This window comes from Tripterygium wilfordii, chromosome 19 (assembly GCF_013401445.1).
Source record: "Tripterygium wilfordii isolate XIE 37 chromosome 19, ASM1340144v1, whole genome shotgun sequence".
Lineage (NCBI taxonomy): Eukaryota > Viridiplantae > Streptophyta > Magnoliopsida > Celastrales > Celastraceae > Tripterygium > Tripterygium wilfordii.
The window spans coordinates 12,673,309-12,688,647 of record NC_052250.1 but is presented as its reverse complement, the minus strand read 5'-3'; the positions used below and the strand labels follow the sequence as shown (position 1 = coordinate 12,688,647).

General features: G+C 36.1%; 2 protein-coding genes and 1 long non-coding RNA gene across 3 annotated transcripts; all 3 read right to left on the bottom strand.

Moving 5' to 3' along the window:
• Positions 1-6,242: 6,242 nt before the first annotated feature.
• LOC119985641 lies at positions 6,243-7,159 on the bottom strand. The gene is made up of 2 exons (XM_038829931.1): positions 6,775-7,159; positions 6,243-6,512 (listed from the first exon to the last, which is right to left on the bottom strand). The coding sequence occupies exons 1-2, from the start codon at positions 7,100-7,102 to the stop codon at positions 6,496-6,498; spliced, it is 345 nt and encodes a 114-aa protein (XP_038685859.1). The 5' UTR covers positions 7,103-7,159; the 3' UTR covers positions 6,243-6,495.
• Positions 7,160-8,061: 902 nt separating this feature from the next.
• LOC119985646 lies at positions 8,062-8,788 on the bottom strand. Its single transcript, XR_005465112.1, has 2 exons — positions 8,464-8,788; positions 8,062-8,378 (listed from the first exon to the last, which is right to left on the bottom strand). It is a non-coding gene; the product is annotated as an uncharacterized LOC119985646 (long non-coding RNA).
• A 1,351-nt stretch (positions 8,789-10,139) lies between these two features.
• Positions 10,140-11,045, bottom strand: LOC119985643. The gene is made up of 2 exons (XM_038829932.1): positions 10,662-11,045; positions 10,140-10,400 (listed from the first exon to the last, which is right to left on the bottom strand). The coding sequence occupies exons 1-2, from the start codon at positions 10,987-10,989 to the stop codon at positions 10,384-10,386; spliced, it is 345 nt and encodes a 114-aa protein (XP_038685860.1). The 5' UTR covers positions 10,990-11,045; the 3' UTR covers positions 10,140-10,383.
• Positions 11,046-15,339: the final 4,294 nt, after the last annotated feature.

Below are 15,339 nucleotides of genomic sequence, written 5' to 3'. Positions count from 1 at the left end.
TTTGTTGTGTATTTTGATTGGTAACAGAGATTGGCTTGTGAGATAGCGCTTGTGAGTTCAGGTTGTCAATCTATGGTCAAATCCGAGAGGGTTTAAATAGAGGTTGACAATAAGAGGTTTACCCTCCTTTATATGTAGACTCCAAACCTATCGTATGTCATCAGTCTGCCCACTAAGTGGGTTGATTAATCGAAATTATCCGATTATGTACAAATGACTTAATTAGCACAAAATGAATTATCGGTGATCAAATTGAAACATTGATCATCTTTCAGTGGTCAATAATTAATTATATTTACCTGTGGATGTGAGGATGTGCTCACGGAAGATAACCCAAGACAGTGGAATATTACTAAACTACACCTCTTATTTGGTCACCAAACAGTTGAGAGTATTTTAAACATTCCCCAAGGCCAATGGGTTTCTAATGACAAGTGGATATGAATTAAGGGAAATTTTATCTATACACCATAAGAATATTATTTTTACACTATTTTAAATTTTTTTATAGTTTACATAAACATATTAACCATTAAACTAAAAATTTAAAATAAATAATTTTTATGTATTTAATTACAAACTACTGAGTTGACACTAGACTACACGTACATTATACAGAAAAACATTGACTGGAATTATTCCATCAATTTTATCAAATCTGCACCGTTAAATGGTGGGATGTGGAGTTGTCTAATCCAATACAATCATGTATTGAATGATGAAGATTTGATGGAATTAACTGGACTTCTATCCCATATTATACGATATCTCTCTCCTCTTCTCTACAACAAATCTATGCCATTCATGTCATCAAAGGCCAAGGGCCAGATCTCATGGATAAAGGCCAATGTTTTTCACTTTGCCATCTAGAGGGAGTTTGTCATGAGTTAGGATACAGTGTTGGAAGACAATATGCTCAGTTTATCTTCGTCAAAGACAAACGGCCAGAGAAGCTCAAGTGAAAATAAAAAACACTTCCGCTATTGATCGATTTAAGAATTAGGGATTTCTCCCCGCAATTGCTATTGATTGATTTAAGCTTCACACCTTTCTCTCACTATTTTCTTTGTTGTTGACTTGTTTCTCTTTCCAGAGATTACTGTGCACGGACTTGAACCTTTGATTAAATTCCTTTCACTGACTGTAATGAGTTGGCATCTCCTAATATCATTAGATGACATGAATGGCATAGATTTAAAACATTTCAACTAATTTCAGGAAAAACATTTTAGCCCCCTATCCCTGGAAGTCTGCAACTCAAAATGGAGTTGAATTTTTCCTTTTTTGTCTTGGAAGAAAATAAAGCTGGAGTTAGCTTTGAATACTGCTTTGTAGATTCTTTCCATTAATCGTGGGGATAGATATGATGAGGGAGGAGGATGTTGAATTGTGGTTAATTTATGTGTAAATTTATCAAACTCATTCCTAATATTTTATAAAATAAGGGTATTTTCGTATATTCATCAAAATTTTATGTGTAAATTTAGAATTTTTTGGTGTAAATTTATAATGTTTAAAAAGGGGTTCAGTCAACTTTTGACCATGAAAAGATACTCAAAGTTTGACTTTGATCACCCAAAAATAAAACATTCCAAGTTGGTCATCTAAAGATTTTTTTTGATACAATTTGATCGCTCGGACAGATTTGATAAAATTTAGGGCAGTCAAATATTGATGTGGCACTTTGACTGTTAAAATACCGTTTGATATCGCATAGTTGGCATGAAGACGTCAAAAATTCTCGAAATTTCAACTAAATAGTAAATAATTACATAAAATAGAAAAAAATCACAAAATTTTAAAGAAAAAATAGAAAAATCCTCGAGATCTCTCAGCTTACAAACCCAAACAAATCCGCATAATAACAATTTATTAAAAAATAATAATAATTAAAAAATATTTTCTGCCACATCAGCACTGTGAATTGAATCATCATGCCACGTAAGCAAAAGAACAGTTTCATTTAACGGTCAAAGTGTCAAATCGATATTTGACTGTCCTAAATTTCATTAAATCTGTTCAAACGGTCAAATTGTATAAAAAAAATCTTTGGATGATCAATTTGGAACATTTTATCTTTAGATGATAAAAGTGAAACTTTGAGTATCTTTCAGTGATAAAAAATTGACTTAACCCGTTTCAAAAATGATGTAAAGATAATAGATTAGCGGTGTGTAGATAAAATTTTTCGTGAATTAAATACAGAAGCGGCAAGCTGACAGAGAAGTCAGCATACTACACTGTGAGAAATGCACATCAGAGAGGAAATCCCTTCATGGATACAGTGTTGTGGAAAAAAATTTGGAAATTAAGAGGACAAGACAGGTTGAAAACTCAGTCGTAGAAACTTATCAAAAGATGTCTCCCCACAAAGTCGATCATTGCAAGCAGAATAAATATCCCAGAAAATGAACTTTAGCTTTACTTGTGTTCTTCGTCAAGATAATATGGAGAAGCTCAGGCTGCTCAACTCGAGACGAAGGGGGTAATTCAATATGGGTGCAAGGAGATTATTCTTGAAGGGGGGACTCTGAAACCACCATTGCTGCTATTTATGTGCCTAATAAAAATTCAAGCATTTAGAGTTTGTATGTTGTGTCATATGTTTAGGCAAAAAAAAAAAAATGAAAAAAAAATTTCAAAATTAGGTAATTTAATTAGAAGTATATTATTTTAAATTTATTAGGCACATAATAGTGTGATACTAATTACTGAATTATGGTTCAGGTGGGATATGTCCGCGATGGATCAATTCCAGCAAATCAAGTCCCAAATTCAAGTCCGGCAATCAAATTCCAAATTCAAGTCCAACACTCAAATCCAACTGGATTTTATTACAAATTCGTAGAATTTGTTTGAAGCATTCAACTAAAAATCAGAGGATTCCGTATTCGTGTGGAATACGTCAAAAGAAGAGATCAAGTCCACTTTGATTTAAATATTTGTACTTTATACCAACTTCTAAGTGTATTTAATTTACACTGAGAAATTTGCTGTGTACAATTATCCTAATCAATATTCGATCCAATGCGAGATGTGATACAATATGATAATGATCAAATATCAAATAATCGAGAATTTCACATAATAGATTTTTCAAACAATACACTGCACACAAATTTTGCAATACAAATTTCCACCTATCAAATGATGTCTAAATCAACAAAATTTTATATGAAATGTCACAACACCTTGATAAACATTATATCAACATCTTATATCAAAATTCAAAGTCTAGCTATGTGAACAGTGCACGGACAGATTAGTGGTCCAAAAAATTCTACAATCAAAACACTTGACCTAATGGTTTAGAGAAACCTCCACTAATGTAATTAACAACCTCAAGCAAATTATCAATACCCAAGGGGAAAAAATTAGTTTTAATTGAAATAACCAAAATGGTTTAGGAAACAAGCAAGCAAGCAATGCAATCAAGAAAATCGACACAACGATTTATAGTAGTTCGGAGACCCTTCTCCTACGTCTACTACCTAGGTTCACCAACCTAGGATTTTCCAACCTCCATTAAGGTGTGGTTTTCCAAGAGCTCTAAGAAACTCTTACACAAGAGTTTCAAAGCACTCCCTCAAACTACTAGGGTTTCAAATAACTCCCTCAAACTTCTAGGGTTTCAAAGCACTCCCTCAAACTCAACCTCTCAAAGGTAGTTTAGTGGAGAACTCTAAGCTAATTTGGTGGAGAACTCTCAAATACAACAATGGTAGCCTCTAAGGTATGGATTGAAATGTAAAACAAGTAGGCTTTTTGAAATCTTAAATCAATCCCCAAGATGAGAAGCACTCCCTCCTTGCAACAACAAGATAGTGAGGAAGTCTTTGTAGGGGTAAGGGTAAAAGCTTGAATCAATGAACAAGTTGACTTGAACGCTTATAGAGAGTGTTTTCTTTCAATCTTTGCAATAGCTTCTCCAAGTTCTCCAAATGAGGGAGAATCCTAATTTGATTTTTCTCTACACAATCTCCACCATTAGATCAATCTTCTATCTCTCAATCTTGGCCTTTCGTTCATGACTTAATCTTGGCCCTTGATGACTTCAACAAACAACTTTTCACCTTCCATTTAAGTGCCGTTGGGACTTGTCTCAAATTCTCCATTTTGACAAGCAAAAGTGTTGTTTCAATATCAGCCCTTGATCTTGCTACTTTGGTCTTCATCTTGGTCATTCAATGTCTTCAAGCACAGCTGACCATTGGATTAAAAATGTCTCTAATCCAAGCCATCCTTAAAAGTGATCGTTGGACACCTTCTTAAAGTTGAGAACTTTGCTTCTTTGCAGAGCAACCATTGGATCCACATGAACCTTCAAATATGAGCCTTTAATCCTTCTTTAATTTTCAGCCATGGATGTAAATGTACTAACCAATCTTGTCCTTCCATTTTGGCTCCAAGACTTCAAAAGCAAACCCTAGACAAGGGTCTTGTTTGGTTGCACCAAACTAATATTCTTTATAGCACAAGTCTTGAACAAATAAGCCAAACAAAGACTATGACAAATCTAAGTTGTAGTATAAGTAGGTCCCACATGTTGGTCATTTGAAGAGAAAGCCTTGTTGGCTCATTCTCCTCCAAGTCTCTTAGCTCCTAGCTTTGTCTCTTGAATTCCAAGCCAATAAAACTTTCCTCCAATGTTTGAGATTTCTTCTAGGAGCTTTGACAATAATATTTAGCTTTGACAATAATATTTCCGGCTCAAACAATTGTACATGCTTGGCCAACACAGGTCCCATGCAAACAACTCACAATTCTTGCACAATGACATACTCGGATCCAAAATGAACTGATTCTTGGCACAACTGAATCATTCTCTTTAGCACAAATAAAATCATGTAATGACACTGATAAAATGCAGCTTCAATATGATAAAATGATAGCCCTAAGACTTGTTTCAATCACCATCAAATATTGACATTAGTGGTAAGTTTGTGAAAAAAGGATTTTCCATAGTTTCCTAAAGCTCCAAGCTCATTCTTAGAAACCGGACTTCAAATCTCTTGAACATACTGAACTCTGAGTCATATGAGACCACAATGATGATTAACCTATAAGGAAATAGGAGGTAGAACTCCCCAATTGCATGTAAGCTCAAAGAGTTTCATATCAAGATCATAGGTTAAATATATTTGAAAAACAACCCAGAAAATTCAGATTACTTCATGATAAATCATTTTATACATATTAGAATGCCCGTATAAAATTTCATAACAATCGGAAATCATTTAGTCAGTCAACCAAGCAAGTAGGTCACTTACAATAAAAACCGATGTGTTCTAAATGTAATCTTACTACCATGTTACAAACTCAGTGTCAATGGCATTTTCTCTTGAACTTTCCTTATTCAAATATGTTCATAGTGATGAAACTAAGGTGCACACAAAATTTCATTTAAATCGGAGTTCATTTGGTTCATCACGTTCACAAAGAACACATATGCACAAAATTAGGTTAAACCTAGTTTTGACGGAATTTAAGTATATGACCAAATATATATGTGATGCATTTAATTTCTCATGATTATAGTCCTAGAACATATATTAGACCCTCTGTGCATGTGGTTCAAGTTTCAAGTCATTTAGACCTAAATTGGTTAAAATATGATAATTGAATAATTGATGCTTTAACTTAGTCCATTCTATTTCATTTGCAAAACTGAATTTCCAGCATATATTCACATAGAATTAGGCAAAAGCCTCACTTAATCAATAAGATCTATCCATTCAAATTCAATTCACATAAATCAAATATTACTTTAATGTTTCAATATCATATATAAATGATTTAATATCATCAAAATTAGACACGTAATTAGAATTGTATTCTTAGATAATATTTTACTAGGACTATAAGATAGTATTATATTAGGACTACTAGTGTTTGGCTATAAAGAGCCGATAAATCATTTATCGTATTGACATCAATCAAATTAAACAAAAAAAAAAGAGAAAAGAGATTTGTTCTCAAAATCGAGAGTTTTCACTCAACCCAACATTGTTATTAATTTTGCTAAGATGAAGGTCTTCATCAACACCCTACAACATCTATCCCGAAAGACAATTACCATATGGGGATAGGGAGATTCGAGTTTCATTATCACTTAAATGTAATTACGAGTATATCCCCTCCTTGATGTTTGTTTGAGAACCTTTTACCTATGTAGCATTTTATATTTTGACTCACAATCTACTCTTCCAGAAAATAATAAGCACACCAATCAACTATTCATATTCTTTAAAAAGAAATCTCGCAAGTTTATCTTTTTTAGCCTTCCCATACATTGCACAAATCAGTGAAGAGACTGAAATAAACAATACTTATTCATGGTACATGCTAACATCTTTCGCAGATTTCACACGTACATTATTACATTGAACAAAAAAAAAAAAAAAAACAAGCAGGAGGAACTCATGAGGCCCTGAACACTTGAAATTGCTTTGTAGTTTATTCCATCCAAGCTAGCTACAAGAGGCTAGGTCCTTCTCATGGAGTAGTGATGCCTGCAGAGTAGTTTGAAACAAATCATCAGCCAGAGTTATACCAAATTAAATTTTAACAAATTAATTTTGAATTCAGTAATGTTATGGATCCCAATAGTTGTTATCCTATTGGGTTACTGTTGAGTTGTACGCACAGAATGTACATCTTGAATCCTGTACGTACAACTGATGAGATAATTAGGATATGAATTGTTGCGATCTTTATCATTTTTCGTTTTGAAGCCAAAATTGGTGCTGAAGTGAGAAGTCCACAAGAACTTACTTCCACACTTGAATTTGCGAGGGACACTCCTTCCACAAGCTTCAATTTGCTTAATAGTATGTCCCACATTGATGAGAGCAGCCAACTTAGGTGTCACAGACGGGCAGATACACTCCCAATGCGTCACCCTTACCCGTTGGCAGCACGCCGGCGATGCATTACTTCCCGAGATCACCGCCCTACACTGGTTCACCAGAAGCCTCTGCTCCTCCTTGCACTGGCTAGGACTTATTGCCCCCTTCGCCGCCGGCACCTCCAAAACAGCCACCACGATTAAGGCTACTACGAGCAACTTACACCATGAAGAAGGTGAGCTAAACCCTGTCATCTTTGTTGCCGTTTCGAAGCCCACAATATATATATATCTAGTTTTATTTGATTTGTGCTGGTCTATTTCTGTACTGCGAGGGGCCCTTTTATAGAGAGGGAGAGGAAAGGATTATACCGTGTGTGAGTGAGCAGTAGTGGGAACGGAGTCCTTGTGAGTCAATGGTGCGTGTTGTATGTATATGCATATTAGTCTTGGTCATCTTGGTCAAGGCTAATGCATGGATTGAGATGACCAAGACTAATGCATGGATTGAGATTTAAAAAAAAAAAAGAAAAGAAAAAAAGTTTCATATATTTACTGTACAATTGGACCTTTATTTTGGATTATATTGATTTTACAAGTTGGGCATAGTTAAGAGCTCAAAGAATATTAGTTTAGAAGTGGCTTCCAATTAGTTTTATGACAAATTTTGGAAATAGATGAAGTCGTGAAGAACGTTCTTACTGATTGGAAGAAATCCCGTAGCGGATTTCTGGGCCCCAAAATTTTGTATATTTTTTTTAAAAAAATGATGAATGTACTTTGATTGAGTTTACGAGTCCAATTATATTTTGTCCTAAATAAAAATCGAATTTATCACAAGTGAAACATAAAATGTTTCGGGTTAATATTTGACGGTCTAAAATTTTTATGTACTTTTCAAGTTTAATTTATTTGTCCTTTTGAGATAAAAAAAAAAAGTATATGACTAGCTTCGTAAACTCAATCAAAACACTTCAATAATTTATCCTAAATCACCACTAGGGGGAGGGCTCGGCCATCCCTAAGCCGGTGGCTTTTTTATTTTATTCAACAAAAAAAGCTGCAAGAGGTCATTTCGAGGAAAGTCTGGAGTCAATGAGGTTGTGGCCCAGTCAACTCTGGGCTTTTTCACTTTTAAAGTGCTCCAACTTGGGCAGCCGCCCATACCTACTATCCCATTCCCATTTCCCACGTGGATGTATTATCAAGACAAGTTGAAGAATAAAATCCTATTATTTCAATGAATTTATTTTAATTATATAAACAATGCTGACGTATACCACAATTCACTCCTTAGCTATTTCTAGCATGGAGCCCATATACTTTCTTTTTTTTTGATAAAACATGGAGCCCATATACATGATGATGTATTTACATCTTGGGAGGAGGGAGAAGCCATTTGGAGGCATGAATGAAACCAAGGGAGAGGAATTTGTTGGCCTGGGCTGGTGTCAGGTTCTTGGTGAACTTGGCCCTTGTAGCATGGTTGGATCCTGGTCCCTTGCGCTGGTACTCCCCAAAGAAAACCGTCCTGCAATGCCACAAATCAAAGTTAATTCACAATCACAGCAATAAATTGGTATTCTAAATTATCCCAGCTGTTGAGTTGGACGCACACGTTTTAAGTGAATTCGTGAGTTTCACATATCTCACATAATTCATATGAAATTTTGTGTCGTTGAGACTTGTCTCAAATTCTCCATTTTGACAAGCAAAAGTGTCGTTTCAATATCAGCCCTTAATCTTGCTACTTTGGTCTTCATCTTGGCCATTCAATGTCTTCAAGCATAGTTGACCATTGGATTAAAAATGTCTCTAATCCAAGCCATCCTTAAAAGTGACCGTTGGACACCTTCTCAGAGTTGAGAACTTTGCTTCTTTGCATAGCAGCCATTGGACCCACATGAACCTTCAAATCTGAGCCTTTAATCATTCTTTAATTTTCAGCCGTGGACATAAATGTACTAACCAATCTTGTCCTTCCAGTTTGGCTCCAAGACTTCAAAAGCAAACCCTAGGCAAGGGTCCTGTTTGGTTGCACCAAACTAATCTTCTTGGTAGTACAAGTCTTGAATGAAGAAGCCAAACAAAGACTATGACAAATCTAAGTTGTAGTATAAGTAGGTCCCACATGTTGGTCCTTTGAAGAGAAAGCCTTGTTGGCTCATTCTCCTCCAAGTCTCTTAGCTCCTAGCTTTGTCTCTCGAATTCTAAGCCAATAAAACTTCCCTTGAATGCCTAGAAGCTTTGACAAGAATATTTCCAGCTCAAACAATTGCACATGCTTGGCCAACAGAGGTCCCATGCAAACAACCCATAATTCTTGCACAATGACATACTGGGGTCCAAAATGAACTAATTCTTGGCACAGTTGAATAATTATCTTCTGTTTTTATTCAATGGAGGGGATAAAATCCACAAACAGGGAAACCTTAACCCATATCTCTAAGAACTCTCCTTGGCCAAGAAACGCCTATCATATCCTCCCAAATCAACTTATTACACTCCCTAATTGGATCGTGGACCATTTGTAAACCCCAATCATGCATAAGAGCTTCACTCGCATGGAAGTCTGCTACGCGATTTCTCTCCCTAACAATGTGTTTAACCTCCACCAACCACTCCTTACTCAGAAGATCCAGACAAAGCTTTATCAGGTTATAAAGAGATAGCTTCGGACTGCACCTTTTATTAAGCCACTCTGCCACCAACAAAGAGTCAGTCTCAAGGATAATCTTTCGATAAAATGCAGCTTCAATATGTCCAAAAATGATAGCCTTAAGGCTTGTTTCAATCACCATTACATATTGACCTTAGTGGTAAATTGGTGAAAATAATATTTTTCATAATTTTCTAGAGCTCCAAGCTCATTCTTGGAAACCAAACTTCAAATCTCTTGAACATACTGAACTCTGAGTCATATGAGACCACAATGATGATTAACCTACAAGGAAATAGGAGGTAGAACTCCCCAATTGCATGTAAGCTCAAAGAGCTTCATATCAATAACATATGTTAATTATATTTGAAAAACAACCCAGAAAATTCAGATTACTTCATGATAAATCATTTTATACATATTAGAATGCCCGTATAAAAATTCATAACAATCGGAAATTGTTTGGTCACTCAACCAAGCAAGTAGGTTACTTATAGTGAAAACCGATAAGTTTTAAATGTAACCTTACTACCATTTTACAAACTCAGTGTAAATGACATTTTATCTTGAACTTTCCTTATTCAAATATGTTCATAGTGATGAAATTAAGGTGCACACAAAAATTCATTTAAATCGCAAGTTTATCTCTTTTAGCCTTCCCATATATATTGCACAAATCATTGAAGAGATTGAAATAAACATTTACTTATTCATGGTACATGCTAACATCTTGCGCAGATTTCACACATACATTATTACATTGAACAAGAAAAACAAAAAAAAAAAACACAAGCAGGAGGAACTCATGAGGCCTGAACACTTGAAATTGCTTTGTAGTTTATTCCATCCAAGCTAGCTACAAGAGGCTAGGTTCTTCTCATGGAGTAGTGATGCCTGCAGAGTAGTTTGAAACAAATCATCAGCCAGAATTATAACAAATTAAATTTACCAAATTAATTTTGAATTCAGTAATGATACGGATCCCAACAATTGTAATCCTAATGGGTTACTGTTGAGTTGTACGCACAGAATATACATCTTGAATCCTGTACGTACAACTGATGAGATAATTAGGATATGAATTATTGCGATCTTTATCATTTTTCGTTTTGAAGCCAAAATTGGTGCTGAAGTGAGAAGTCCACAAGAACTTACTTCCACACTTGAATTTGCGAGGGACACTCCTTCCACAAGCTTCAATTTGCTTAACAATATGTCCCACATTGATGAGAGCAGCCAACTTAGGTGTCACAGACGGGCAGATACACTCCCAATGCGTCACCCTTACCCGTTGGCAGCACGCCGGCGATGCATTACTTCCCGAGATCACCGCCCTACACTGGTTCACCAGAAGCCTCTGCTCCTCCTTGCACTGGCTAGGACTTATTGCCCCCTTCGCCGCCGGCACCTCCAAAACAGCCACCACGATTAAGGCTACTACGAGCAACTTACACCATGAAGAAGGTGAGCTAAACCCTGTCATCTTTGTTGCCGTTTCGAAGCCCACAATATATATATATATGTATCTAGTTTTATTTGATTTGTGCTGGTCTATTTCTGTACTGCAAGGGGCCCTTTTATAGAGAGGGAGAGGAAAGGATTATACCGTGTGTGAGTAAGCAGTAGTGGACTAGTGGGAACGGAGTCCTTGTGAGTCAATGGTGCGTGTTGTATGTATATGCATATTAGTCTTGGTCATCTTGGTCAAGGCTAATGCATGGATTGAGATGACCCAGACTAATACATGGATTGAGATTTAAAAAAAAACAAAAGAAAAAAAGTTTCATATATTTACTGTACAATTGGACCTTTATTTTGGATTATATTGATTTTACAAGTTGGGCATAGTTAAAAGCTCAAAGAATATTAGTTTAGAAGTGGATTCCAATTAGTTGTATGACAAATTTTGGAAATAGATGAAGTCGTGAATATCGTTCTTACTGATTGGAAGAAATCCCGTTGCGGATTTCTGGACCCCAAAATTTTGTATATTTTTTTAAAAAAAATGATAAATGTACTTTGATTGAGTTTACGAGTCCAAAAGTATATGACTAGCCTCGTAAACTCAATCCAAAAGTATATCACTAGGGGGAGGGCTCGGCCATCCATAAACCGGTGGCTTTTTTATTTTATTCAACAAAAAAAGTTGTAAGAGGTCATTTCGAGGAAAGTCTGGAGTCAATGAGGTTGTGGCCCAGTCAACTCTGGGCTTTTTCACTTTTAAATTGCTCCAACTTGGGCAGCCGCCCATACCTACTATCCCATTCCCATTTCCATTTCCCACGTGGATGTATTATCAACTTTTATTGGTAGGTCCCGGCCAGCAAACACAAGCACAAGTTGAAGAATAAAATCCTATTATTTCAATGAATTTATTTTAATTATATAAACAATGCTGACGTATACCACAATTCACTCCTTAGCTATTTCTAGCATGGAGCCCATATACTTTCTTTTTTTTTGATAAAACATGGAGCCCATATACATGATGATGTATTTACACCTTGGGAGGAGCGAGAAGCCATTTGGAGGCATGAATGAAACCAAGGGAGAGGAATTGGTTGGCCTGGGCTGGTGCCAGGTTCTTGGTGAACTTGGCCCTGGTAGCATGGTTGGATCCTGGTCCCTTGCACTGGTATTCTCCAAAGAAAATCGTCCTGCAATGCCACAAATCAAAGTTAATTCACAATCACAGCAATAAATTGGTATTCTAAATTATCCCAGTTGTTGAGTTGGACGCACACGTTTTAAGTGAATTCGTGAGTTTCACATATCTCATATGATTCATATGAAATTTTGTGCGCACAAGTCAACAACGAAGATAACTTAGAATAACAATTGGGATCCCTATCATTATTGAAAATATTGAATGATTAATCTTTGGATGGAATGAAGTAGTCAATTACTTGGCGCGTTCAGGTTTGAAATTATTGCTTCATCCGGTAGGAGCAACGGCACTACCCAAGTCACTGTAGGCAAAAATGACTTTGAGATTAGGCATCCATGCTCTTCCCAAGTAGGTTCCCTTCCCACCTCATGTTACTTTGCAGTGCACAAACCCATTTTTTGGGTTCCGGTCTCGTTGTCCCCACATTCCTGGGCCCCCAATTTACCCATCTTATGGTTATGGGTATGCAATTATAATTACTCCTCTCCTTTTGGTTTCCTGGATGACAAGTATGAGAACTTGATATCATTTTTTATAAGTTGGCTTGTAATTGGGCTCTGTGATGACATGAACTGCTTTTTGATGCATGTAACGTGTGAATTGTTCAGTTAGTCTTTGGATTTAATGGATTTGACAGGTAGATTTTGGAATTCTGTATGTTTGATTGTGTTATAAGGTGTATTAAACTCTGTCTTTTACATGCACCACATTGCCATCTCTTCTATGAAGTTATAGGTTGAATGTATATATTTACCATTCAAGGCTACTCACGTTAGAACAAGGCTAGGTGTTATAAATTTTGGTGAAATTACGTTACTGTTTCTTTGGAATAGCCTGAATCAGTAGGTGGGCATTGCATATTGATGTTTGATTGGAAAAGAAATGTTCTCATGACGTCTATTGTCTTCTTTTTTTTTTTCTGGCACATCATTCTGCCGTCATTTTCATGTCGACTGATCACTTCTAACTGCAAATTCTTTTTTGCATTCAAAAAATTCAGCTCTAACTGTGAATTTTAACTTCTTTGGATGGCTTATTAGAATCGTCGAAGATGTATGTTACTTTCTTTTCTCGATGTACTGGAAGTATTTACTTTACTTACTATGTCATGATGATGTCATGTGCAGAAGGGTTCCAAGGTTCAGGCGGCCAATGCGATTCAGGCCATACTAATATGTATGTGTGGTCTGCTGGCCTCAATAGCGAGATGCGGTTTGCTGATATGGTTTACAAATGGTGTTATCATTATATTTCGGTAACCAAATTGGAGGACTGACTCATGTCGCTGATGGCGCTTTGTTGCGCAATTTCATGTGGTCTGCTGGCCTCAATAGCGAGATGCGGTTTGTTGCGCAATTTCATGTGTATTTTGATTGGTAACAGAGATTGGCTTGTGAGATAGCGCTTGTGAGTTCAGGTTGTCAATCTCCGGTCAAATCCGAGAAGGTTTAAAGAGAGGTTGACAATAAGAGGTTTACCCACTTTTATATGTAGACTTCAAACCCATCGTATGCCATCTCAGTCTGCCCACTAAGTGGGTTGATTAATCGAAATTATTTGATTATGTACAAATGATTTAATTAGCACAAATTGAATTGTCGGTGATCAATTTGAAATAATGAAGATAGACTCGGTGGTCAAATTGAAACATTGAAAGACATTGATCATCTTTCAGTGGTAAATAATTAATTATATTTACCCATGGATGTGCTCACGGAAGATAACCCAAGGTAGTGGAATATTAGTAAACTACACCTCCTATTTGATCACCAAACAGTTGAGAGTATTTTAAATATTAGGCCAATGGGTTTCTAATGACGAGTGGATATGAATTATGAAAAATTTTATCTACACACCATAAAAATATTATTTTTACACCACTTTAAATTTTTTATGGTTTATACAAATATTCTTGTACACAATGACATATTAACCATTAAACTAAAAATTTAAAATAAATAATTTTTATATATTTAAGTACAAAGTACTAAGTTGACACTAGACTAATAAGTTTGCAATAACACTTATATTATACGAAAAAAGAATGGCTGGAATTATTCCATCAATTTCATCAAATCTACATAATTAAGTGGTGGGGGTGTGGAGTTGTCAAATCCAATGCAATCATGCATTGAATGATGGACATCCGAGAGGAAATTGACACAAAAGTCAGCATACTAGATTATCAGAAATGCACATCAGAGAGGAAATCCCTTCATGGATACAGTGTTGTGGAAAAAAATTTGGAAATTGAGAGCACAAGACAGGTTGAAAACTCAGTTGTGGAAAATTATCAAAAGATGTCTCCCCACAAAGTCGATCATTGCAAGCAGAATAAATATCCCAGAAAATGAGCTTTAGCTTTTACTTGTGTTCTTTGTCAAGATAATATGGAAACTGTGAGTCACTTGTTCTTAACCTGTCCAGTTGCTAAAACAATTACATCTGGAGAAGCTCAGGCTGCTCAACTCGAGACGAACACACCATTACACCATTGCTGCTATTTAAAATCCCAATTTAGTAGCTAGATGGTCAGTTGATCCTATCATAGAAAGTATTGTAGTAGGTTTGGCTCAAGTTGAACGATGGATATGCTCTAAGGTCCACCCACCCTACCCTCAAACTTGCAGAATGGGTTGCGGAAGGATTATGGTCCGGACACATTCTTTGTTCTACTTTGTATTCTCTTAATGTTTGTAAAATTTTGGGATCATCCCCTCCTTGATGTTCGTTTGAGAACCTTGATCTCTTTAGCATTTTATATGTTTGACTCACAATCTACACCAAGTATCGTATTTCGTTACATTCTTCATCGATAAGAGAGTCAAGATATTTGTTGCCAAGAGTCGTTTTATTTTATGATAGGGACGACGATGCAACACCCTCCGACACTGTTGCAGGTTTCAACAAGGATCTTTCCATAGGTTCACCTACAGAAACCTTGTTACTACTTCTTCTTCCTCTAAATGATAATGTTCATTGGACTTCTCGTGACATCGCCAACGGCGAATCACCAACGTCGCCGTGATCCAAACACTTCACCGGATCATTCAATTAATAGGAGTGACATACTGGTATATACAAAAGGTAGGGGCGTAGTCAACGTGAGCTAATGACTCGCGCTTTCTGTTAACCTCCCATATATTGCACAAATCATTGAAGAGA